The 24593-nt window shown below is 43.9% G+C and overlaps 1 protein-coding gene across 1 annotated transcript; it reads left to right on the top strand.

Moving 5' to 3' along the window:
• The first annotated feature begins 2944 nt into the window (after positions 1 to 2944).
• On the top strand, positions 2945 to 24527 carry Cpa4 (carboxypeptidase A4). Its single transcript, XM_046455088.2, has 11 exons — positions 2945 to 3015; positions 7774 to 7855; positions 8293 to 8427; positions 9835 to 9933; positions 12543 to 12644; positions 13849 to 13950; positions 14696 to 14806; positions 15877 to 15967; positions 17689 to 17888; positions 18914 to 18998; positions 23116 to 24527. Exons 1-11 carry the CDS (start codon positions 2948 to 2950, stop codon positions 23301 to 23303), a joined length of 1263 nt encoding a protein of 420 aa, XP_046311044.1. The 5' UTR covers positions 2945 to 2947; the 3' UTR covers positions 23304 to 24527.
• The last annotated feature ends 66 nt before the right edge of the window (positions 24528 to 24593 follow it).

Here is a 24593-nt window from a genome sequence, read left to right as displayed (position 1 = left end):
TCCACTACACTGTAAGCACCTTGCCTTTGTCTTTTTCTTTAATTTGTCCTAAGAGAAATCTTCCAAACATCCTTGAAGTTTTTTTAATTAGTTATATATAACATAAAATTTAGTAGTTGTTATTATTATTATTTAAATGTTTTTATTAGTTATTGATGGACCATTATTTAGTTCTTTGTTTTATGTAGTGCTGAAAATCGAACCCAGTGCCTCACACATGCTAGCCAAGCACTCTACCACTGAGTCACAACCCCAGCCCCTGATTATTATTTTTTTTTAAATATTTTTTTTAGTTGTAGGTGGACACAGTACCTTTTAATTTTATTTATGTGGTACTGAGAATCGAACCCAGGGCCTCACACATGCAAGATAAGTGCTCTACTGCTGAGCCCCAGCCCCAAGTTTTGATTATTTTTAAGGGTACAATTCTGTGGCACTAAGTACATTTACAATATTATTCCACTGTCACTGCCATCCATCTCCAGAAATTTTTTATTATCCCAGACTGAAGCTCTGTTCTCCTTAAACGGTGGCTCCCCGTTAGCCTCTCTCTTCAGCCCTTCATGACCATTATTTTACTTTCTGTCTTTATAAATTTGTCTATTCTAGGAATCTCCTCACATTCAGTTTGTAAGGACAAATCACAGTATTTTTCCTCATGTGTCTGTCTTATTTCACTTAACACTAAGTTTTTAAGGTTCATCTGTGTCTTAGCATGCATCAACCCCTCATTTCAGAGCTAGCAGCAGACTTTAGAGCTCAGTTTTTCAACAAATACTAATTAAGCAACTACAAAATGCCAGGCATCGTGCTAGGTGCATGTACATTCCCATTTCTGGCATGCTGTTTTATAAAAACCGATGGGACCCAAAGCCATGACACTCCTTTCCTTCTTTCCCATTGCCCCATCAAGTTTGGGTCTCAACTTCCACACAATTTCTTTTCAGATATTCACTTCCATTAGGGTTTTAGAGTTTCTTCATACTGATGGTTTTCCCTGGGAGACAAAAGTGGGAAATAAATTTCAGCTTGCCTGGTTAAAATTTTTTTTTTTTCAATTGTAGATGGACAGAAGACTTTTATTTATTTATTTATTCATTCATTCATTTATATGTGATGCTAAGGATGGAACCCAGTGCCTCATACATGCTAGGCAAACACTCTGCCACTGAGCTACAGCCCCAATCCCTCAGTTTCTCTTGTTACTAACTTCAAAGCTGAAATCTACCTTGGTGAAGTACAGCCCAGCCTCTGTTGTGGACTCAGTGGGTTAGGGAATTTAATTAGGTGTTAGGAGGACACAACAGCCCTGAGATAGGTAAAGAAGATAGAAGCCCTCAGTTCCACAACTCCTGATGGAGGCTCTCTCTTGGACTATGCTTTAGAATTGATGTCTTTTTAAAAAAATATTTTTAGTTGTAGATGGACACAGTACCTTTATTTTATTTATTTATTTTTATGTGGTGCTGAGGATTGAACTCAGTGCCTCACATGTGCTAGACAAGCACTTTACCACTGAACCCCAACCCCAACTCTTGATGTCCTCTTTTTTGACTAGGTTTGTTCTTGGGCCCTGTCAGAGCCAGTCTTAGCAAAGACCTTGCTAAGTCATCCCCTCACTTTGATATCTGATCAAGTTATTCATCCCGCACTATTGATGTATAAGTCTGTGGCCTAGGCGCCTTTAGCATGACTCTTGTTAGGCCACTTTCGAAAGAATCCCCCTGACTTGATGTTTCCTCTTAGTGATTTCCCATCTGCTGATCCCTTCATTCCGCTGTCTTTGGACTTAAGCACAGTTAGACTTTCCTATTGCAATATTCATGATCTCCACAGCAAAAATCTTGAATAAAGCTTTCTTTACCTTTTTAACAAGGGTCAGAATAATTTCCCAACCATGACTCTTGGTTATATCCACTACCTTTGGGCAGATGCAGAAAGAATCTAGCCCATGGGGATGGTGGGATTGGGAAGGCTTTGGGAAATTAGGAATGTAGGTACAGACCCAAAGGCCCCGGAGCCCATGAAGAAGTCATTCAGATGATGAGTGCCTTCCGTTTATTCCATTGAGACTTGAAAGAAAGGATACCAGAGTCAAAGACTAGCAAAACCTAAGAAAGTTTTATTTTATTTTATTTTATTTTGAGAGAGAGAGAGAGAGAGAGAGAATTTTTTAATATTTTATTTTTTTTAGTTTTCGGTGGACACAACATCTTTTTATTTTATTTTTATGTGGTGCTGAGGATCGAACCCAGCGCCGTGCATGCCAGGTGAGTGCGCTACTGCTTGAGCCAGATCCCCAGCCCAAGAAAGTTTTATTATTAATAATTTTATCAAACCTTACCTGTTGTTCAGATCCCAAGGGAAAATGATAATTTATTCAGATTAATACTTCCTTTCTATAGCATTGACCGTATATCTTTCTATTTTCTCAGGAGACTCACAAGAATTCAGCCTCAGGTCTATAAAAGAGGCCATGAACTCTTCTCATTATGACATTCTCTGGTGAACATTTTCTGAAAGGACTTGTCAAGTGTGGTCTCAGAACTGGCCTGGGTCACTTGATTTTCTTCACTTTTTAACTCTAGAGGCAATTCCATCCAGGTTGACATCTGGACTCTCTTGTCAGTATAAATTCTAACCACTTCCGTGGGACTTTTCTATTTACTCAAAAATGCTCTTTAGATGCCAAGCGATGAGCAATATGGCACCCTTGGCCCAGACTTTTCCAGCCCGTGGAGCAAGTTTCTGACCTTGTAAATGAAGAGGCTCTGCCCTTTATCACTCGAAAGGAATGGAGGAGGCATTGGTAGGAACCCGCCTGCCACACAGTCAGAGTTGCAGGGGTGCTTGGGAATCACATTAGCATTTTTGAGGATGTGAGTCTGCCCTGGGTTCCTTATAAATACAGCCTGACTCAACTACTATGTGACTGTCACTTTGGGACATGAGGTGGATACTGTTCTTTGTGACCCTTATTGGGTCAAGCATGTGTGGCCGAGAAAAATTTTTTGGGTAAGTTCCTTTTGGACTTCTTATTATATTTTTTTTTCAGCAATATGAGGGCCAAATGGAATTGAAAAGGAATAGCTTGTCATTTACCTCAAGAGGAAGGGGATTAGGACAATCTGAGGCCTGATTTCTTCTGAAATCAGAACTACTGGGCTCCACAGTCCCTCTCCAGCTCCCTAATCTGATAATTCCTTTTCTTTCTGCTTCTTATTTGTAAGGTCAGTTTCAGGCATCCCCTATTTTCTTATTCCTACACCATTATTGTTGTTGTTATTAGTATTTTTATCATTCTGGTATAGGAACTGAACCAGAGGGGCTTAACCACTGAGCAACATCCCCAGCCCTTTTATTTTTTTTTTATTTTGAGGCAGAGTCTGGCTAAGTTCCTTAGCCAGGAACTAAGTTGCTGAGGCTAGTTTTGAACTCACAATCCTCCTGCTTCAGCCTCCTGAGCTACTGGATTACAGGTGTGAGCCGCCGCACCCAGCATTCCTACACTATTAATTACAAAGAATGACCAGAAATTGTTTGTTTCTGATTTCCACCACACTTAAAGAGGAAACCTGGGTCTTAGTCTTTTTGGTCTCACTTCTCTGTTTACAGTGAAGACTTTGTAGAGCCGGTGCTCCTGGCACAGCTATGGAAATTGACATGCAGGGACCCACACCTGTACGATGTGTGTGAGTTTTTGTGTGCACATATGCTCAACATGCTCCACACACAACGCTTGGAGGTTTGCAGAGAGGAGATTTGGGAGGTAGGAGAGATGAAAGAGATGCCGTGGGGCCCTGCTAGAAGATTGCCTTATAATAACTCATTACTGCAAAAAGCTTTGCCATTTCCAAAGAGCTTTCATGTACATTATCTTTTGGATCATGCAACAACTCTGCCAGGCAGGGGTGTTATTTTCCTCCATTTAAACATGAAAAACCTCAGCCTTAGAAAGGTTAAGGAACCCGCCCAAGGCCACTTAGCTGGTAAGCAGGGGAGCTGGAACTCGGCATGCAAAACCCATACCCTTTTTCCTATAACATAAGTTAATCTCCAAATAGAATCCTCTATCTCACTGGTCTATCTATAACTATTAGTTTACTTTCTATTATACTACCTGGTTAAAGAGACTTTGGGGTTGTTTATTGAAGCAATTACTTATATGAGATTGAGTAATTTTTATGACTCTGTTGATACCTGTGTCTCTACTGCTAAATAGCTTGGGGGTTAGGCGTAGCAGGTGGCCAGGGAAGGCGATTTTTCCACAGGCAGCTCAGCAGTAGATGTGTCATTACTACACCTGCTGCTGTGTGGGCTGACGCATGGAGCTGTCAGGTTCCCACTGCAGCTATTCGTGTGGCTGGAAAATCTCTATTTCTCAGGATATATTCCTTCTTATGGTGCAGTGAGCACCCGGGCTAAGACAGCGGGGCCTAGACTGCTCACAGCAGGAGTTTTGCACAGAGAGAGCTGTGTACCTGAGCTGATTGCAGATGGTTTTAACCAATAGCTGATTGCAGATGGTTTTAACTATTGTGTTATCTATTGGTTAAAACGCCAAAGTCTCACTCCATAGTAAGTAATCCAGAAAAGGAGCAGCAGTCCTTCCTAGGGTCCATTGACATGTCCTGGTCATCCAGCTCAATGAACATTTAGAGCATAGGCAAGCTGGTCTCCAAGCATTTGTAATTAGAAGCCAGGACGGAGACTGCCTGCTAGGGATGAGGATGATGGTTTCTCCCCACCACCCATCTTCTTCCCTTTCACTTGGTTCTCCTACCCACCAGTCTCTCTTGCACTGCTGGTACCTTCTGTCCTGGTCTTTGGTCATCTTAAGTTTGGGACAATGGCCAGGCGGCTGGGAGGTGTGGGCAGGGACAGAACAGGAAGTAGTTGCAGAACTGGTTGTAGTTTCAGCAGTAGCTCACAGTCCTCTTGAGAGTTTTGGGAAATCATGTCTATATTGTTCATGGTGGCTGCTAAGCCTGGCTAGGGACATTGATGAGAGATACACAAAGAATAAGCCACTCGACTGCCTGTATTGACTGTCCTGAACTTGGGACAAGTGTGAGGGTAAGTGGCAGGGCATCCTCAATCTGGTGTTGGTAGCAGCTGGATGGTCCTGGGTATTGTAAGAGGGATCAGAGCACCAGTATGGAGGAGGAGTGGACCCAGCAACCTGCAAACTCCAACATGTCCCCTCTCCCAGGCAAATCTTCCATCTCCAGAAAGAGCTCGCAGTCAAGGTTGAATGAACGTCCAGGTAATGGAGGATTCAACCATCTGCATTCTCATGACCTGGAGTGAACATTATCTTTGTCCATAGACAGGATAATGAGAGCAAGAATGACTGTCCTTTGTACGGCACACACTCTGATTTTAGGTATCGATGCACTGATGTTCATAAAGATAATGTTAAATCCTAATATTACTGCCAATTTCTAGCACTGTCTGAAGACTATACCTAACTTTGCCTCCTCTGGTTAGGGAAAGCTTCATGGATAATATGAGCTGCTCTTAAAGACTAGGCAGGAGATTTCCAGAAAGATAGGAAACGGACTGTGATTGTGGGCAGAAGGAGTAATGTGTGCAAAGGCATACTAAGGCGAGAGTGACAGGTGGAGGAGATGATGATGGAATGGGATGTGGACTTGGTTCTTGTTCTTACGTCTCTCTCTGTTTTCTCTTCTCATTCCTTCTCTGTCCCCTCCTTCTTTGTGATTGCTCTAGCCAGTGTTGTTTTATAAATGCCTAGATTTTGGTCAATGTACAGGCTCTTTCTAGAATACTCACTTTTAAGATACCACTTTTTCTGGAGTGTTGGAGGTAGGTTATGAAAGAATATGAGTTCAGCAGATTAATCTTAGTCCCTTCTGATTTAAACCTGTTTCCCCTTTTCCCCTTCAAAGTTTCTTGCCTGTGTCAGAGAAATGCTGGTCTGACTCGCCATCTTCCCAGGGCTGTAGTCCAACTCTTAGCAAACCTGATGGGTTCTGTATTAGTCCATTTTCTGTTGCTATAACAAAATACTCAAAGCTAGGTAATGGGTAAAGAAAAGAGGTTTATTTGGCTCACAGTGTTGGAGGCTGAACATCCCAGATTGGGTGACCTTATTCATTCAGTCTCTGGTAGGGTCCCCCTGTCTGCATCATAGCATGGTGGATGGCATCATAGTTGGAGCATGTGTGAGAGGGAGGTCACATGACAAGACAAGAAGCCAGAGTTAGAGGCCAGGCCACTCATTGTATAGTAATTTACTGTCTTGGGGACTAACTCTGTAAGATCAGCATTAATCCCTTTGGGGTACCCAGTAAGCCCCACCTCTTAAAGCTAGCTCCTACCACCCAACCACAGGACTGTAATTGGGACCAGTTTTTGAGCACTTGCACCCTTGAGCCATATCCAAGCCTTAGCGGCTTCAGACACAGCTGCCCAGCCAGGGCTTCTCTACCAGGGCCCTCAGCAGCAGTTAGCTGCCCACCTCCAAGACCCTGTGGGGACTGGCTAGGGTGGGAGAGAAAACAAAAAAACCCCGGGCACTGACATCTTCTCCAAACTAGCTACCTGCAGTGGGTCTTGACTCCTTGGGCCTGGCCAAGACCCCCTCGAAGAGCCCCCGGAACTTTCTAGAACCATGCAAAACCCTGAGGGTCCATCCGGACTGAACTGGTTTTCTGGTGAGGGGTGGCCACGTGAGGCTGCACGTTTAGCTCCCCGTGACAGAGCCATTTACTCTGTCAACAGGTCCTTCAGCCCACAGCCCTCTCCAGCCGCTCTTCCCGCATTCACTCGTGTCAAAGGGATGACGCATGTGACAGCGTCGAGTGTGGACTCATTTGGTCCGTCACCTAGCAACGGCCTAATGGCTCCCCTGGCTCCCTGAGCAGGCCGAGAACACAAAGGCAGCTTTTCAGCCCCAGCCTTCTCCCTCCCACGCAGGACTTTGGGGCCTCTTCTCCCGCCCCTGCTGCGGAAGCTAAATAACCTATACGAAATAAGTGCAGGACAAATGACAAAGGGGGCTGTGACTGGCAGGCCCTTTTAGACCCTCTCCGACCCTGTGGGCAGCAGTAGTCCCAAGTTCAGCCTCACACCTTGAGCTCTATTCAGCTCCGTTGTGAAGCATGTGTGTGTTGGACTCTGGGACTGAGGGGAAGGCCGAGCACCCAGCCTCCCCCCTCTTCTCTAAGAGGACAACAGCCCAGCCTCCCAGGATGGAGGTTCTGCTCCCTCGTCCAGCTCTTCCCAGTCTGGAGGTTCCACCAGGGTTTCAGCCCTCACCCTGACAGTGAAGAAGTGCTTCTTTATGTCTTGAGTTAGCTTTGCATGTAACTCAGGAACATTCCTTTCTGTAAAAATATATATGTTTTTCATTATAAAGTAATATGACCACATTACAGAAAACAGATACTAGGGAAAAAAAGTAAGTCATCCATAATCCCACGACCCGAACTTGAGCGCTGTCAGCATTTGGGATATTTCCGTTGTCTGTTTTTCTTCCAGTGCATCTGCTTTTTCCATACTTGTAATCATGGCATACATACAATTTTGTGTCCTGCTCTTTCACTTAATATTTCCCTTCAAGTTATACCATGAGCACTTTTTTATATCTGCCACGTAGTCTTATTTTTAATGGCTATACATTATAACCAAAGACTAGACCATTTCCTCTCGTTCAGCCCAGTTCTGTCTGGGATAGTGGGCTGGGGTTTATTTGCCAGTTGAAAGCTCCCCATTATCTTTGGCTTTTTTTCCCCCCTCTTTCTCCAGGGACCAAGTTTTTAGGATTAATGTCAGAAATGGAGACGAGGTCAGCAAACTGACTCAACTAGTGAATTCGGACAACTTTAAGGTATGTGCTGCTTCTTAGTCCCCTTGAGTGAGTGTTTTAACTTTGGTGGGAGAGGAATCTTGTACTACTGGCAATGTTATTTTTATTCTGGAAGATTCTCCGTGTATAACCTTGTATTAGTAGACAGGCCATTTAGACAATCAAGAAAGCTGATGGGTAAGAAGAGCTATAGGTGAGAGCAGGGTGGTCCCGGAAAATAGGAGGCCTGAGTCTTGGGCTCCCTCCTCCTTGCTGCCATTGACTTACCATCTCTTGGACTCTGCCAGGTACTGTTCGCTGAGTGGTCTGATTTGATACAGTTGTGATGTGGGTGATGTTTGCCTTTGGGCAGAACTCTGCTCCTCGGGGATTACCTTCTACTGGTTCTAGAAGAATGAACTTACTGTGTGTTTTACTTGAATTGTCCTTGAATCTGGTTTTATTTCTGTTCTCTTCAGCTCAACTTTTGGAGTTCTCCCTCTACCTTGGGCCGGCCTGTGGATGTCCTGGTTCCGTCTATCAGTCTACAGCCAGTCAAATCCTTCCTGAAGTCCCAAGGCTTGGAGTACTCAGTGACAATTGATGACCTGCAGGTGGGTAGGCCATGGCCTCTCACTGGTCTTGCATAGGACCAAACGGCCAGTCCAGAATGGATCTGAGAGATTTCAAGGTCTTGTGTCATCCTTTATCATTTCAAAGATGATGAAACTGAGATAAATGGAAGTAAATCGCAGTGACTTGTTAGAGGAATAGCATTGTGGTAGACGGGGAAACAGAGAGATCTGGCCCCAGATTCCAATTTTGCTAGTGCTGTGTCTTTGAACAAGTTTTTATGCTCTCAAGCCTCCATTTCCTCATCAGTAAAATGGTAATAATGACGCTTAACTTCATGTAGTTTATTGGGAAGATTCTTTAGTTAAATGTATGCAGAGTGTCTGACAGTATCTGGCACATCACAGTAAGTAATAAGCCCCTCTCCCTTTTCTTATTTGAAGTTAGGAGCCAAGGTGGGTGTGGGGGATATTGGAGACCAGTCATAAGAAGTGCCCTTGTGAGAAGGCAAGAATGTCCCCAGTAGTCCCCAGTGGGGGGAACATCACCATGCAGCCCCACGACCTGTGTTGAACAGCAGGACTGTGTCTGGCTCATGCTCTCTCCTTCACCGAGGTGGGTTATGGACTAATTGGTGATTTGGCCCGGGAGTTTCCTGATGGCGTGAGCAGCTGTGAGCTTATTAATCATCCTCACATGTCACAGACATCTGCCAGGAACCTTCAAAGTATGAGTGGTTATAAGAATTTCTTTGTTTCTGAATGGTTTCCCAAGCTGTGCATTTCAGAGGCACTGGATACCAGATGCAGGCTGATGTCTAGAGATTTCATACTAGAGAATAACCCAGTAGCACATATGTTGCTTCCAGGGAGTAAGTGGGTTTTCAATGGGGTGACTTAAATTGGACACCGAGAAGTAAAGTTTTATAGATATTTGAAAGAAATCTGACCCCCCCACACTTTTTTTACTTTTGGTTAAAGGGCATGATAGTTCATTTTTCAAAATCATACCACACTCATCACGATGACCAGTGTACACACGCTGATGGCTTTTCTCCTGGCATTGATGTTGCGGTATTTTTGTATATCAAATGAACCAAGAACATTAGAGAATGAAGATCTTAGGTGAAAATGAACACTGGTCATTCTGTTGTCCTACTTTCTCAGAATTTATTTAAACTCCTTAGAAATTTGGCATTACCACGTTATGTAGTGATGAGGAATGCAAGTTCTTTAAGAAGTAGGCAGCTTGAACTTACACTTCCCTGTGCTTTAATCCTTACTTTGTATAATTTAAGCTATGCGATCCCCTTTTAAACCTTGACATTTGTGCTGCTTGATGTGTGGAAGGAGCCATCAACTTGGCCAGCCTCTGTACCAAGATATGGTAGGAAAAACACGATCTGTCTCCCATGGATGACTTCACCATTTTGCTGTGTCTGTTTTCAGGCCCTTTTAGATAATGAAGATGAAGAAATGCAATATAACGAAGGGCAAGAGCGGAGCAATAATACCTTCAACTATGGGGCTTACCATACTCTGGAAGCTGTAAGTATTTCAGAGCAGGTTTAAGGCCAAGATCTTCTGTTGCCTGAATTTTGTAACTTTTCTAATTTCCAGTAGGTATTAGTCTTCATCACAATATCACTTCACGGAGGGGGCTTTCATTTCCAGTCCTTGTATACTTTAATTTCTTTCCAATCTTTGGGCTGTTTAACTCCTACCAACACTGAAGAAAATGGTGAAATACAAAGTGGACCTTATTTTCCACATACATCCTTCTTTTCTTAAGCAACCGCTTATAGAAAACTATGAAATAATTGCAATCATTTCCAGTCCTTGTAATTCAACCTCCTACTCCCCCACCATAATCCCTCACCCAGAATAAAATGTTACTTATTCCAGTCAAGTAGACAAGTGGTTATTTCCAAGGTTAACCAAATATTTCCACTCATTCATCATGACTACTTATAATGTATATTTGTTCCATAATGCATTTTGGTGCTGTGTTTAGTTAGAAACCACTTTATATAGATGTCTGACTTTCAAGGTAAGCCAAACTTTCAAATGAAAAATTTGGAGCAAGATAATTTCATATGATATTGGAACCTGAGAAATCAAGAGGGACTATGGAATGGAACTGAATGAACGGTGTAGTTCTTTTATGTCCCCTGGTATCTCCTTCATTAGTCTGCAAACTCTGCCAGGAACACACCCCAAATCTAAACCGGTATTTTCCCTCATCCACCCTAATAAGGGTCATTCTTTATGTGCAAACCTGGTGTTCCTGCATGCTTTCCACGAGACAAATACTTTAAGTTGTTTTTCTTCTAGATGAGGGATTATTTCAAAGGTTGACCAGCTATTTCCACTTCTTTCCCATGATTGTCAGTAGCTTTGTTTATTGTGTATATTCCAACTACACTGCCCCTTGATCCCTCTTGTGACCAATGACATACATCTGCAAAACAGCTGGATAAAGTTAGGAGTTCAGTCTCAGGCCATGGACAAAAGTGGAGCTCAGGGCCCACACAGGGATCAAACCCATGACGTTAGCCTCATTAACGTGGGGCCCTCTCTAGCCCCGTTAACCAGTTGCAAATGTCATCCAAGGATCCAGAGGGGCCATCCCCTCACTTGCTGGAGGCCTAGGCTCCACTTTCTCAAACCACTTTGCCTCTGGTTTCTCTAGCTTTAGGTGCCCTGCAGTCTGACTTTCAGCTATTGTTCGCTCCCTGGGAGGCCTTTTGCTTCGGATAGGTTTGCCATAGCCTTCCTGTTTCAATTCTTTCAAAAAACATCTTTGCAAAGCTCACATCCTACAACCACTTAGGCTTTCTTAGGTCTCTGGTGGAATTTCACTTTTGTCTCTGTCAGGCTTTCTGGTTCCAGATCCTGTGTGTATGTCGTGGCAGTGGTTGGCTGCATGAATTTGGACCCCACATCTGGACACATCTTATTGTCGTAACTTTTCTTGGATAAATCTCTTTCCTCTCATGCCTAGGACGGCCACCCTGCTTTTCTTCTGCTCTCTGGGGGAAGAGTTTCCAAGCCCTTTATGTGATCAGATATGCCAATCTCCAGCTTGAAGTCCTAGCTCCTTGCCCCATGCTGGGTCCTAAGCCCTCTGCTTCTCTTCCTCATTGGCTGTGATCCCCCAGCACCTGAAGCCTCCTCTCCTCTCCTCCACCTTGGTATTTAATTCCCTCTTCATTTCTGGCATGTACAATTTCACCTTTGTGAGCGTTTCAACTGGCTGTGAATCACCTTCACTGTACTTTCTAGCTTGCCTGTGTGTTTCGAGGGTGGTTTCTTGCTTCTGCACAATTTAGTATATTGACTGCCACTCCATAAACCCTGTAAGCTTGTTTTGATTCAATGTTGATTGAACATTTTCCTCCTATGTATATCTCCTTCTTCCAATCTTATTGACTAAACACATTTGTATATTTCCTTCTTTCGGCCTTCAAATGATTCAAGAAAATAAAATGGATCAACTCTATTTAAAACAAATATTTTTTTCTCCCCTGAAGGCATATGGGAGTATTCTTAGCCACTATTTACAGCTCTCTATCACTTACTCTGGTGAAATCTTTAGAAAATCTTTAAATCTTTAGAGATCCAAAGTGGGGTATAGTAAGCAAGATGGCCCATTGGGATGAAGGAGAAATTATTACAACCTCTGTGACTTAAAAAAAAAATAATGCATGTAATGTATTTCTATGCTGGTACATATATGGAAATGGTGCATGCTAAATTGATTTTTGTTGTTGTTGTTGGTAGATAAAGTGATCGCGTGTTTGGGGAGGTCTGCTGTGAATAACTTTGACCAGGCAGGGCTGCTCTGACGTTCCAGACCAAGATGGCACAGAGTACCACACTTTGCAGCAGGAGCTATTAATATAAGCCTCTCCACTCTAGTTGGGTGAACTACAATTTCATGGACAAATGAAATGTGTTATTCTCTAGAAAATTGTAGAAAGCGACTCTTTGGGCAGTTCTCTCTATAAGCATTCCCGGTGGATAATATGGTCAACCCCAAGGTTAGGAGCTCAGAAAAAATCATGAAGACTGATAAGATAAAGTTGACAGATTTGTTCTCTGACAGCTAAACAAATTCTAAAAATGCCCTTGGGTGCACTTTTTCTACACTGCAGATTTACCAAGAGATGGACAACATTGCCACAGATTTCCCTGACCTGGCAAGCAGGGTGAAGATTGGACAGTCATTTGAAAACCGGCCGATGTATGTCCTGAAGGTGAGGCCCTTGTGCCCTTCAAAGGACAGTGAGGCTGGGAGATTGCTCTGGCTAAAATTTGATCTGACAGAGTCACACGTTTTTGTCTAATGTGGGCTAGGTAGAAAGAGCACATCCAGTGTTTTAAGCCTGGATATGGAGGTCATATCTTCCCTACTCCTTCGATGGGGGCTCAAGTTCCAAGTTTTGACTGAAAGAATCAAAGGGGAGAGGTTAGCATTCCAGAAAGCTCCCAGAAGGGCTGCAGCTTTGCCTTCAATCCCACCTTCTGTAAACAGCAAGATAAGTTGGTTTGGACCTACGAGTTCTAGTCTGCTTTTAGGGCTACTTATTGGAAAAGCAACCTAGGAAGCTAATTTTAGGGTGGGTATAATTTTAAGTCCAGGCTCTGATCCTTGGCTGCACGAAGCCTAGTTTCCAGATATTTCTAACAGATACAGGTCTGTATTGGCAAAGGAGGTAGAGCATTATGACAATGACATAAATTACAGAAATAATCCAATTGAATGAATAAAAAGGAATTTGGGCATATAAACCATGGAACAACTGATGGTGCTCAGAATTTGCCAAACGCTTAGCTTCATATAAGCCCAAAGAACCCAGGTTTTTAGCAAGCTATCTATCAGTGGGAAGGGAGACCTGCCACTGAGCTGGTTTCTTTAAGATAATTACAATTAGATTATTTGCCTGGTCTGATGGAGACCCTGGCTTCGTTAGCACCAAGCTCCGACCCACAGGGCCCCAACACTATGGCAAAGGCAGGAGCCAGAATTCATTACTGCCATTTACAAAGAGCCATAGTGAAGCCCTCTTCTTCCTAATTTAAAACCGAATTCATTTATTGCATCAGCAAAACAGCCTGGTTCATGCACCCTTGTGTCTCTCTCTGTTGGGATACCATTTGAGGTCTTTCAAGAGACATACTATTATCTCTAATCGCACCAGCATTCTAATCCACAATAACAATTGTTTCTCTTTTCCATTTGCTCCCAACACTGGAGAGGTTCAGGCTGCCCGGAGCTGCAGCCAACCAATTAAGCTCCCTGGTCACGGATAAGCCCAATAAATAGACGGTGCCCTCAGGAACATTTGGTCTCTGAATTATCTTAAATGAATTAAATGAATAGGAGCGAGCTGGGGAGAGGAGAGGTGAGTGGAGACGTGGGCAGGCGGGTCATTTTCTGGCCTCTTTTCCCTTCTGCAGTTCAGCACAGGAGGCGAGCAGCGACCGGCCATTTGGCTCAATGCAGGCATCCATTCCCGTGAGTGGATCTCACAGGCCACTGCCATCTGGACGGCGAGGAAGGTCATGTCGCCTGGTATTAGCCAAGGATTCTGGTGGGCCCCAGGGGCCCCTGCAGCATCTCACATAGCTGGGCCCTGGGGATGAGATAGGAAGGTGCTCTGTACACCCCAGTAGGCTGGGGACTTTTCAGATTGGAGAAGTAAATGGTTAAAACCACTTTATCGGCCCAGTTTGGCTAAGTGACAAAATGGTGGGGAGCAAGCCGATAAGCCACGAGTATGCCTGGGATTCTGACCCTCTGCAGCCCTGCAAGGGGAGCAGAGAAACACTCAGCACTAGTCAAATGAACTTTGCCTTCGGCCCCTCCAAGTCGCACAGCCCTTAGGAGGGACTTCAAGCTGCCTCCAGATCCATCCAGGAAGTCTGTTTTAAGCTTGTGTTGGTAGGCAACAGTGTTTTAAGCCTGGATGTGAAGGTCATATCTTCCCTACTCCTTCGATGGGGGCTCAAATTCTTAAGATATGGTGTGACCCCCCCTCACTCTCAGAGGGAATGAACAAAGCGAGCACCCCAGGATTCACTGCAGTTGATGTTGTCATGCAGCCATGTCCCCAGGTCTTGAGGAGCTCGGAGGGCTTTTACAGACAGCCATGCCCATGGAGACACCAAAGAAGCCTCGAGGGTGGACACTGTTCTAGAAGCATCCATTCTTGGTGGGCACTGGGCCTCTAAGGAACATACCCTATTGGACCTTAGTAATCCAGCCTGCTGAGGTGTAGCTGACAAACACCTTGTCTCTGCTTAGATTGTGTCTGATTATGGGGAGGATCCAGCTGTGACCTCCATCTTGGAGAAAGTGGATATTTTCTTGTTGCCTGTGGCCAATCCTGATGGATATGTGTACACACACACTCAAGTGAGTAACCCTGAATGGGCTGAACTTGGAGTGAAACTTAGTGAAATGAGTTCCTAGCTTTGCCAGTACCCTTAGAGAGCACTTCTACTAATGCGCGTATTATGAGCTTCCTTGGGAATTCATCTTCTAGTCATTCTCGGAGCCGAGAATCACCAGGGAATATATATTTTTTATAGAGAGAATAGTTTAAGGAACTCCCTATTATGAGCCTTGATCTATTATCAACATTTTCTCAATCTTTTATTCATCTTTTTTTCTCCCACACAATTTTTTTCTTGATGTAATTTGAAGCAAATCTCAGATATCATGTTATTTTACCCAAAACTACTTTAGTGTGCATCTCTAGGTGATGATGATAATAATAATAAAAAGCCCCAAACCCACTACACCACTGTCACCTTTAAAAAATTAATGGAAGTTCCTTAATATCATCTAACACCCCCAATTATCTTTAAAGTGTCTCTTAGGAGTCAATTTGTTGAAGTCAGAATCCAACAAGGTCTGCACGTTGCATCTACATGTCTCTGCAGTTCCTTTTATACTACATCAGCACCCCCACTCATCCTTTTAAAATGTCATTCATTTGTTGGAGAAACTAAGTAATTTCCTGTATAATGTCTCACATTCTGAATTTGGCTGATGGCTTCTTTGTTGTGCCATTTAATTTACTCCCTTATTCCCCAACCCAGAGCTTGACTAGATTCAGTGGATTCTTAAAGCAAAAATAAAATAGGCATAGGTGATCATCAAGGCATGTAACGGCCGAGCGTCCCATGTCTACTGAAGCCAATAATTATTCAGGGCATTCAGATGGCATCAACTTGGTTCTTGCATATAAAATTCTTATCAGGGGATTTTGAGGGCCATTCCTTTCTTAAAGCCAGAAGTACAAACTCCTCCTGTCGGAGGGGATGAGAGCAAACTGCCCCATAGCGAGGACTGGAGCTCCCTCAGGCCCAGCTGCAAGCAGCTCATCCCATCTACTGTGGTCATCTCCATATTAGTCTCCCAGAAGCCTTTCACTGCTTCTGTTGATTGACCTACCTCTGGGTGTTGGGTGGCTTTTTCAGAACCGATTATGGAGGAAGACACGGTCCCTGAATCCTGGAAGCCGCTGTGTTGGCACTGATCCAAATCGAAACTGGAATGCGAGTTTTGCAGGTAGGTGGGGGAACAGTTTCAGATCCCACTGCCACGGGATGAGCCTGTTCACGGGGATTCTGAGCTGGTGTTGAGGGAGCCTATTCCACTCTGGTTCCATTGTTCCATTCACTGACAGACTTAGCAGCCTCTTTGAGGGTCTCTAGGTGGATATATTCTATTTGTTTTGTTTTAAAGATTTTATTGTAATTTTGAAAAGGAATGATTGAATACATTTTGTCTTCCTGGGAGGACAGTGGGACAGAGTATCTTTGCATTGTTATTATAATTATGCCAATTTTTTTTTAATTTTTTCGTGTGCAGGGCCTGTATATGGTAAGCAGTGCTTTACCACCAGCTACAACTCCAGGCCCTACACTGACATTCTGATATTTTAAAACTACTCTCATATTAGATGTATGAATCCAAGGGAGCAATTAGCACTATTACCCTAATAGGCAAGATCATGTTGTGAAAATTAAATTCCAGCAGTTATTCTTAACATGTAATATGAACCTCAGCAGCATGCTGTTGAGAGAGAAAAGGGGAATTAGGTAACCTGGGTTCTGAGTTCCAGATTTTTAAAAACCATCCTCTACAAAATATCAAATATGTGCCAAGTACTCTCGAATATATCTTGTTTTTAACTTAGTGGGTAGACTTTATTATCTGAAATAAGACAGTGGAAACTCAGAGATAATCTATAGATTGTATGGCTGATAAAAATTAGGATCTTAGGGCTGTAACTCAGTGGCAGAGCGCTTACCTAGCCTGTGTGAGGCCCTGCATTCGATCTTTAGCACCACATAACAAAATAAAGGCATTATGTCCATGTACAACTTGGGATCTAAGCTCACCTTCCAATTCCAAATCCAATTAGTTATCTTATACTATTTCACAGCTACACTGATTTTTAAAAATATTTTTTAGTTGTAGATGGATACAATATCTTTATTTTACTTTTAAAATTTTTATGTGGTGCTGAAGATCAAACCCAGTGCCTCATACATGCTAGGCAAGTGCTCTACCACTGAGGTACAACTCCAGTCCTGATGTTTTGTTTTTAATGGACTTCATTTACTTGCACAGAAATAACCACAAAAATCACTAGGGAAAAGTGAAAGGAGCTGATACCAATGTGGGAACTGAAGGCATCAAAGTTAAGCCAGATATTCCCATAACTGGGGTGGTTACACACACACACGCGCTCATACGCATGCACAATCACCAAATACTTCAGGGAGCTGTCTTGGGAAGCAATACAGAAGGCAATATTTCTAAGTACCTGTCAAATAACCAAGAGATTTTAGCCACAACAATAGATTATTTTTGGCAGCAGTTGGCTATTAAGATCTGAAGCAAGAGAATAAGTTGACACCAAAATAAATGGAGTCATTTTCATTATTTATTGGTATTCATATTAATTATCTAGAATACTTATTAATTACAACTCATTCTCAAGCATGATATTAATTATTTATGACAACTGCTATTGGCACAATATAAGGTCAACTGTATCCATTTAAAGAAGTCCCAACAATTTTCCTCAGCCGTGGAGATCTAATACCCCCCACTGCCCTCCCTGGCCTCCTCCTTGCAGTCTGCACATACTATGGACTGGTTCTTTAGGGCATCTGGCTGCCCATTGCCAATACCTCCCACCCCTCCTTGGGGTTTTAGTGCCCTCATTTCTATTTTCGTGGCCTATGGATTACTATTTCTGGTTGGATGTCCCCCAACAGGAGAGGGAGCCAGTGATAACCCTTGCTCTGAAGTGTACCACGGCCCCCATGCCAATTCTGAAGTGGAGGTGAAATCGGTGGTAGATTTCATTCAAAAGCATGGAAATTTCAGATGCTTCATCGACCTGCACAGCTACTCACAGCTGCTGATGTATCCCTATGGATACACTGTCAAGAAGGCCCCAGATGCTGAGGAGCTGGTGAGTGACAGCGGCTTTCCACCCAGCCCTGGGCCTGCTTGACCCTTTGGGTGCTGCCAAGGTGTCTGATCTACAGCTTCAGAGGAAAGTCCAGGAGCCTGGGTGGTTTCATTAAGAGCTTAGACTTCTCTCCTGCCCTGTGGAGTGTACCATCAGACCTACTGGGGACAGGAGAACGTGCCTCTTACTTCTAGGCCTGCTGTGAGCTCCAAGAACTGCGCCGGAGTCTGCCTTACCTTCTCACTTGTTTTTCTGACTGGAGGGTGTCATACCCACTGCCTGCCATGCACTGTGGTTGCCACTATGGTGTGCAAGGGGGGAGAGGCCCCTCACTGTAGTTAATGAAGAAGTGAAGGAGGGTGTAGATCACAGCTAGTGGTGCTCTGTGCCCCCCAGTGATTCACCCTAGAATGGGGGAGGACATTTTGGGATGGAGTGGAGGAGCAGGGCCACACAGCCTTTGGGCTGGTCTGATTGAGCACACCCCTCTGCCCAGGTCATAGCCAGCTCACTAGCCTCCAGGCTGAGGACCCAGGCTCATGGTCAGGCATGAATTATCCCAGGTCCTCTTTATATATGGCAGCCCTGTCTCCACTTCCACTCTAGAGCATCCAGTTCTTCAGGGATTTTCTCTTGAAGCACGCTTGGCATTCTTGTTCCTCAGTACCTTTACTGGTTTCTAACAGGGGCTGAGCAGCTTGCCAGGCCTCTGGAGAGCCTGAATGCAGCTTTCCAGTTTTCCACGCTTTTAGAGTTATTACTGATCTTCTTCCACCTCCATCTTTCTTTACCTCCTTTCCCAGACTGGATGGAAGAATTGGGGATGTGGTGGAGAAGGATTGGGGGAATCCGGTCTCTTCCCTCAGTTGATGGTCCAATCTTGGGTCTAGTTAAGTTACAAAGAAGAGACCGGAATGGGAGATTGGGGGAGGGCCGAGACTCTTCCAGACCATCCAGTGCAGGACAGCTGGGCAATCGTGGGCCTCAGGATTCACTCTTCTTCACTTTGCTGATTCCTTTCCCAGGACGACGTGGCGAGGCATGCCGCTGCAGCTCTGGCTTCCCTTTCGGGCACTAAGTACCAAGTGGGCCCAACCTGCACCACCGTGTGTGAGTACTGGCTGTGTGGATGAGTTGTTCCGAAAGTGCTCTGAGAGGAACTGGGAATGGAGTGGCGGGAGCTGCCAGTGGGCCTGCCTGTGTGGCCGACTGTTTTTGTGGTTAGAGATAGAATGACTTGCTGTCAAGCCCGTGTGATGGTGGTTGTGGGCAGTTGCCTTCAACATGCTCAGCTATTTTTATCATGTGCCCTTGATGAGTTAGGTCCTGTTGGCTGATAGAATCTGCATTCCTCATCTTCACACAGTTGGCCAAAAATTCTTCAAGTCCATCTGTCCATTTTCAAATGAAACCCACCTTTACGTGGGCAGACTGATGGTGGTCCTGATAGTGGTGTGGGGGAGACCCCCTCACCTTATTTGAAATGATCTATAGGTGGTCCTCCCAACAATGCTTAGCATCTAGCCAAAACAAAATAAAACAAACAAATAAACAGCAACAACAACAACAGAAAAACCTATTGAGGCCCCAAACCTGGTGTTGAGGTTCATTATCTACAGCCTCATTTTGAAGAAATACCCTTGTCTGGTTTCTGTTAAAATGTTTCCTGTGGGCAATACATTCAACAACTCCTGTTGAGAATCTACCTGTTCCCTTTTTCTGTGAGTCTGTTTTCAAATGTTCCTGTTGAAAAAAAATCATAGTCTAAGATCCCAGCTGCAAATGGAAAACATAAATGTGAACATAAATAGGGGAAGCACAACTCTAATCCCTTCGAAGGTAGTGTCCCCTTAGTTCCCTCTAGTGCCTTCTCTGTATATAGTGTTCTAACCGTTGGTGCCCTTCAGAGCACCTAAACACTTGCTGGTATATTTGTTTTCCTCTTTGGGTGTGGAATTCACTGTTCCACCTTACCCAATCCACTCGCCTGGCTTCCCTTCGGAACTCCTTTTCTGCGAAGTGCTCCATCCTTCCCCCAGGCCCTCCTCTGGACTGCCATCTAAGCACCCTAGTCTCTATTTCATATGCCACAAGCAGCATGAAGCAGTTAGCAGGAGGCTGGTATTTATGTTGCTAATTGCAGCAACAATCCATTAATTATTCATGGTTTATTGTTATTAGTGTTGTTAAATGGGAACTCTTCAGAGTACACATCTGGGAGACTTTCTTCACCCTCTGCTTAATTAGTCAGAACTGAGCCAGGGACTAAAGAGACTTACAGGAGATTTGCTAGCAGCCTGCTGAAGAGGTCTTCTCAAAAGAGCTTCGTAGGTCAACAGGGTTCTGGTTTTTGAGTCAGACACCGTTTTAAATTATGGCCTTGTCCTCCCACATCAAACACAAACTTTTCCCCAGCTTGAGCAGTGCCCGGGCCTAGGGAGATTTACCAGATGCCTCCAACAGAAGAGGAGGAAGGTTCTCCTGAGCATCTCCAGGAGCCGTAACATTTCCTACCTCTTTCAAGAGCCCATCTTCTGTGTTCTTCGTGGGCTTTCTCTGCCCTCCTTGCTTTCCAAAAAGCAATCAATTTTTGTATAATAACACTCTAACCCCAAGGGTTCTAGCATGTACTACATAAACAGTTGGTGTTAATTTCTTCAAGTGCCAGACCTTTTCTTAGATTAACCATTTTAAATAAAAATAATTCTAAAATCGACTTCATACTTTCCTGCCTACTTAAACTAAGCATGTGGAAGAGACCTAAGCCCCTTTCTTCATGATTGAATGGTTTCCTGAACATTAGTTCTTATGATCTAATGTGCCATATTGGGATGTAGAATCCCTCGATAGTTTGCCCCTGCCTGTTTGGCTTGCCTAATTCTTTCTTTCTTTTTTTCATAGTTGTAGATGGACAGCATGCCTTTATTTGTTTAGTTTTTCATGTGATGCTAAGGATTGAACCTAGTGCCTCACACATGCTAGGAAAGCGCTCTGCCTCTGAGCTACAGCCCCAGCCTGGCTTGTCTAATTCTTGCCTGTGCTTTTTAGAGTTTTTAGTCTCCTTCCTCCTCTCTGGCTTGCACTGCTTTCTGGCCAACTGCCTCCAACAGTCCTTTTCTTCACTTCTTCTGATCTACTAAGGGCTTAAAAACAAGTTTTTTGGGTTCATCTGATTCATGGGAAATTCATAGGTGTTAAGGATGTTTATGACAGCATTACTTACTATCACAAATTGCTAGAAAACATCTCAAATGTCCATCAGGAGCATGCTGGATTAAAAACACATTTGGTATATCCATATGATGAAATACTATGCTGCCTTAAATGGCTCTATGTGTGTTATTAGGGAATAATCTTTAATTATTAATTGAAAACTGCAATGTTAATAGTAGGTTCCCGTGTGTGTCAGGAAAAAAATGAGAGATTAGCTGAATGTTGAGCAGGGAATAAAGTGAAGCTTGTGAATTTGATCACTTTGACCTCTGAGCCCATGCTGTTCTGCCTCCTTCCAAAGTCTTAAATGTGCTATGAAATACTTGAGCTTTCCATATAAAGAACCCTTAGAAGCTTCTGGTACCATCATCTATTTTTGCTGAAGCATTTTCTCAGGGTAGAAAATCCATGGGAAACACGGAAGGATTTCTGAGAGCAGAGCGGAGCCTGTTCATACCCTTAGGGAACGTGTCTTGTCAGTGCGGGCAGTGTCTCTAGAAACATTGCACATACCATACCACCATGAGAAACAACTCACAGAAATAACAGGAAGGTAAAAGAACCATATTTTCTTTCTGTTTCTTTTTTTTTTTCCGGTACTAGGGATTGAATTCAGGGGCACTTGACCCCTGAGCCACATCCCCACCCCTTTTTTGTATTTTATTTAGATACAGGGTATCACTAAGTTGTTTAGTACCTTGCTTTTGCTGAGGCTGTCTCTGAACTTGTGATTCTCCTGCCTCAGCCTCCAAAGCTGCTAGGATTACAGGTGTGCGCCACCAAGCCCAGCCCATATTTTCATTTATCAGACGTGTTAATAAAGCAGATGAACCTCAAGTAGGTTGAAGAAAGCATGGGCTTTATCATCAGATGGACCTGGGCTTAAATTCCAGAGCTGCCATTTTGCATCTGTACTTTCTTAGATGAATTACCCTGAGTCTGGATTCCCTCATCTGTAAAACAAGGACAGTAATACCTACCTCACTGGTTTTGGAAGATTGCAAGATCATAACTGTCAAGTTTCCAACATAATGACTGGCTCATGCTGAATAGATAATAGCTGCTATTGACATCATTATTTTATTATTCAAGATCATTTCTCTTTTGGACTTTTAGCTGATTTCTGCTCTGGTACAGTTTGGGAAGAAGCAGAAAAATAGGCCTCCTGTCTCTCTCAAGCCTTTTGGCAAAGGGAAACCCTAAGGAATGTGCTTCCTCTTTGCATATCAGTTATCTCTTGCTGTATTAAAAAAAACCATAAAACTTAGCAGCTTAACACAATAAACATTTATTTTCTTACACTGTTTCTATGGGTCAGGAATTCAAGAATAGCTTAGCTGGGTGGTTCTGGCTCAGGGTCTTAGATGGGTCAAGATATCTTCCTGGGCAGCAGTTAACTAGTCTTGATAAGGCTGGAGGATCTGCTTATAGGGTGATTCACTTGGGTGCCTGGTGAGTTAGTGCTGAGTATTGCTAGGAGTTTGCAGTTCTTTACCACAGTAAGCTCTTGATCAGGCTTGTTACATTATAGCTCTGGCTTCCCCCAGAGAAAGGGACCCAAGAGAGGACAAGGACAAGCTGCAGTATCTTTCATGACAGCTTTGTTTTTGCAATATCCTGTTAGTGACACAAGTGAAGCCAGCCCTATTCTGTGTAGGAGAGAGGACACAATTCTAGGAGACCAGGGTTGTTAGGGCTCCCTTGGATGCTGCTGACTCCACCCATCTCTGTAAGGACTGGTTTTGAGTGACCTGCAGTGCTGGACACAGTGAGTTAGTGACAGGGTGGGTGTAAGGATTTCCTATCTCTTGATTTGAAATCATTGTAGAACCTCATGATACAGGACATCCTAAGATCTATGGATGGAGCCAGAGTTTATGTGTCAGAGGCCTGATGACTTGCAGAAAGAACTCTGGGTCCCTAAAGAACTCTAGGCAGGCAGAACTCCTGGCCCTCTCCTCTGGAATCCTAAAGGAAACTGGGTTTCACTAGTGTTTGTTCTTTGGACTTACAGATCCAGCTAGTGGGAGCAGCATCGACTGGGCATATGACAATGGCATCAAGTATGCATTCACATTTGAGTTGAGAGATACAGGACATTATGGCTTCCTTCTTCCGGCCAACCAGATCATCCCCACCGCAGAGGAGACCTGGCTGGGGCTGAAGACCATCATGGAGCACGTGCGGGACAACCTCTACTAGACAAGGAGCCCCCTCTGTCTACATTTATTTGTCCCATAAGCACACCAACTGAGGCCACTCTTAAAGAGCTCATTCCTTCATGCGTGAGTCAGAGCGCTCTGGCTTGGTAGAGAACACAGGCCAGCCCTCTGCAGCCCCGCTCCCTGGAATTCACGCATCCTGGCGGTGCACCTGTGAGAAGCACTTCCACGAACCTGCTGTGCATGGGCCTGCTGTTTGGTTGAGCCTTTGGTGTACCTTCCTTCCACACTGCAGATTGATCAGGTCACACACAGGATAGCATATCTCTACCTCATTTTTAGAGCCAAAGAACATCCCTAAACCAGGACCTGACTCTGGTGGGTGTCCCACAGGAGTGCTGCAGGAAATAATGCTTGTTTACATATAGCTTCCTTGAATTTCTCTCACTCCTTCTAGAACATTCTCTTCTTCTTCTTCTTCTTTATTTTTGAGATAAAGTTTTGCTATGTTGCCTAGGCTGGCCTTAAGCTTCTAGGCACAAATGATTGTCCTGCCTTAGCCTCATGAGTAACTGGGACTCACCACCAAGCCCAGCTTAGGAACGTATCTTTCTTTGAGCAACAAATCCTGTGGGTTTGACCCCTCCCCCTTATTTGGCCAGAATACAAAGCAGAGACTCTCTTCCCGTCACTAGGCTAAGAATTTCCAGATACTGCAGTTCTTATCACTTTCTTCCCTTTATTACTCAGTGTAACTGGGATCCCAGAAGGGGATCAGTGTCACTGTAGGTGCCACTCACCCAGGATTATGGATAAAGTGGCAGACTAAATTGCAGGATTGCTCAATTATCCCCATCTGTCCTAACGGACTCATCTCCACTTTGCCTTTTGAACTTACTTCAAAGATCTTGCCCTCAGCCCTCACGTCCTAAATCATTCCTCTGGTCTGGATCATCTCACGGCCTCAGTGTATTCCTGTTTGTGCTCTGGTGTACCCTGTGTTTCTTTCTCCTGTTTTCTTTTACTTTGAGGCTTTAAAGTTGCCTTCTTCTGTTGTGGATGCTAGACCACAAGTACCTACGTGGAACAAGAATTTATCAGTCAGATGCCTCTTGTTCCATCTCCTCAGCACGTACCATCTGTCCTTTTTTTTGTTTTGTTTTGTTTATGTTTTTGCTATTTTCAAACATGTCTGTAAATCTCAACCTTCTGCCTAGGATTTGTGCAGCATCTGGTGTGTGCTCATAAGCCAATAAATATTCAATATGAGTCTCATGATCATCCCCTATTCTTTGCCTTCACCTGAATGGAACCGAGCCACAGTTTTGAA

Source organism: Marmota monax, unplaced genomic scaffold (genome assembly GCF_021218885.2).
Source record: "Marmota monax isolate L192 unplaced genomic scaffold, Marmota_monax_Labrador192_F-V1.1 WCK01_AAM20220418_F8-fsc00131, whole genome shotgun sequence".
In the NCBI taxonomy this organism is placed as follows: domain Eukaryota; kingdom Metazoa; phylum Chordata; class Mammalia; order Rodentia; family Sciuridae; genus Marmota; species Marmota monax.
This window is presented reverse-complemented; position numbering and strand designations above follow the sequence as displayed.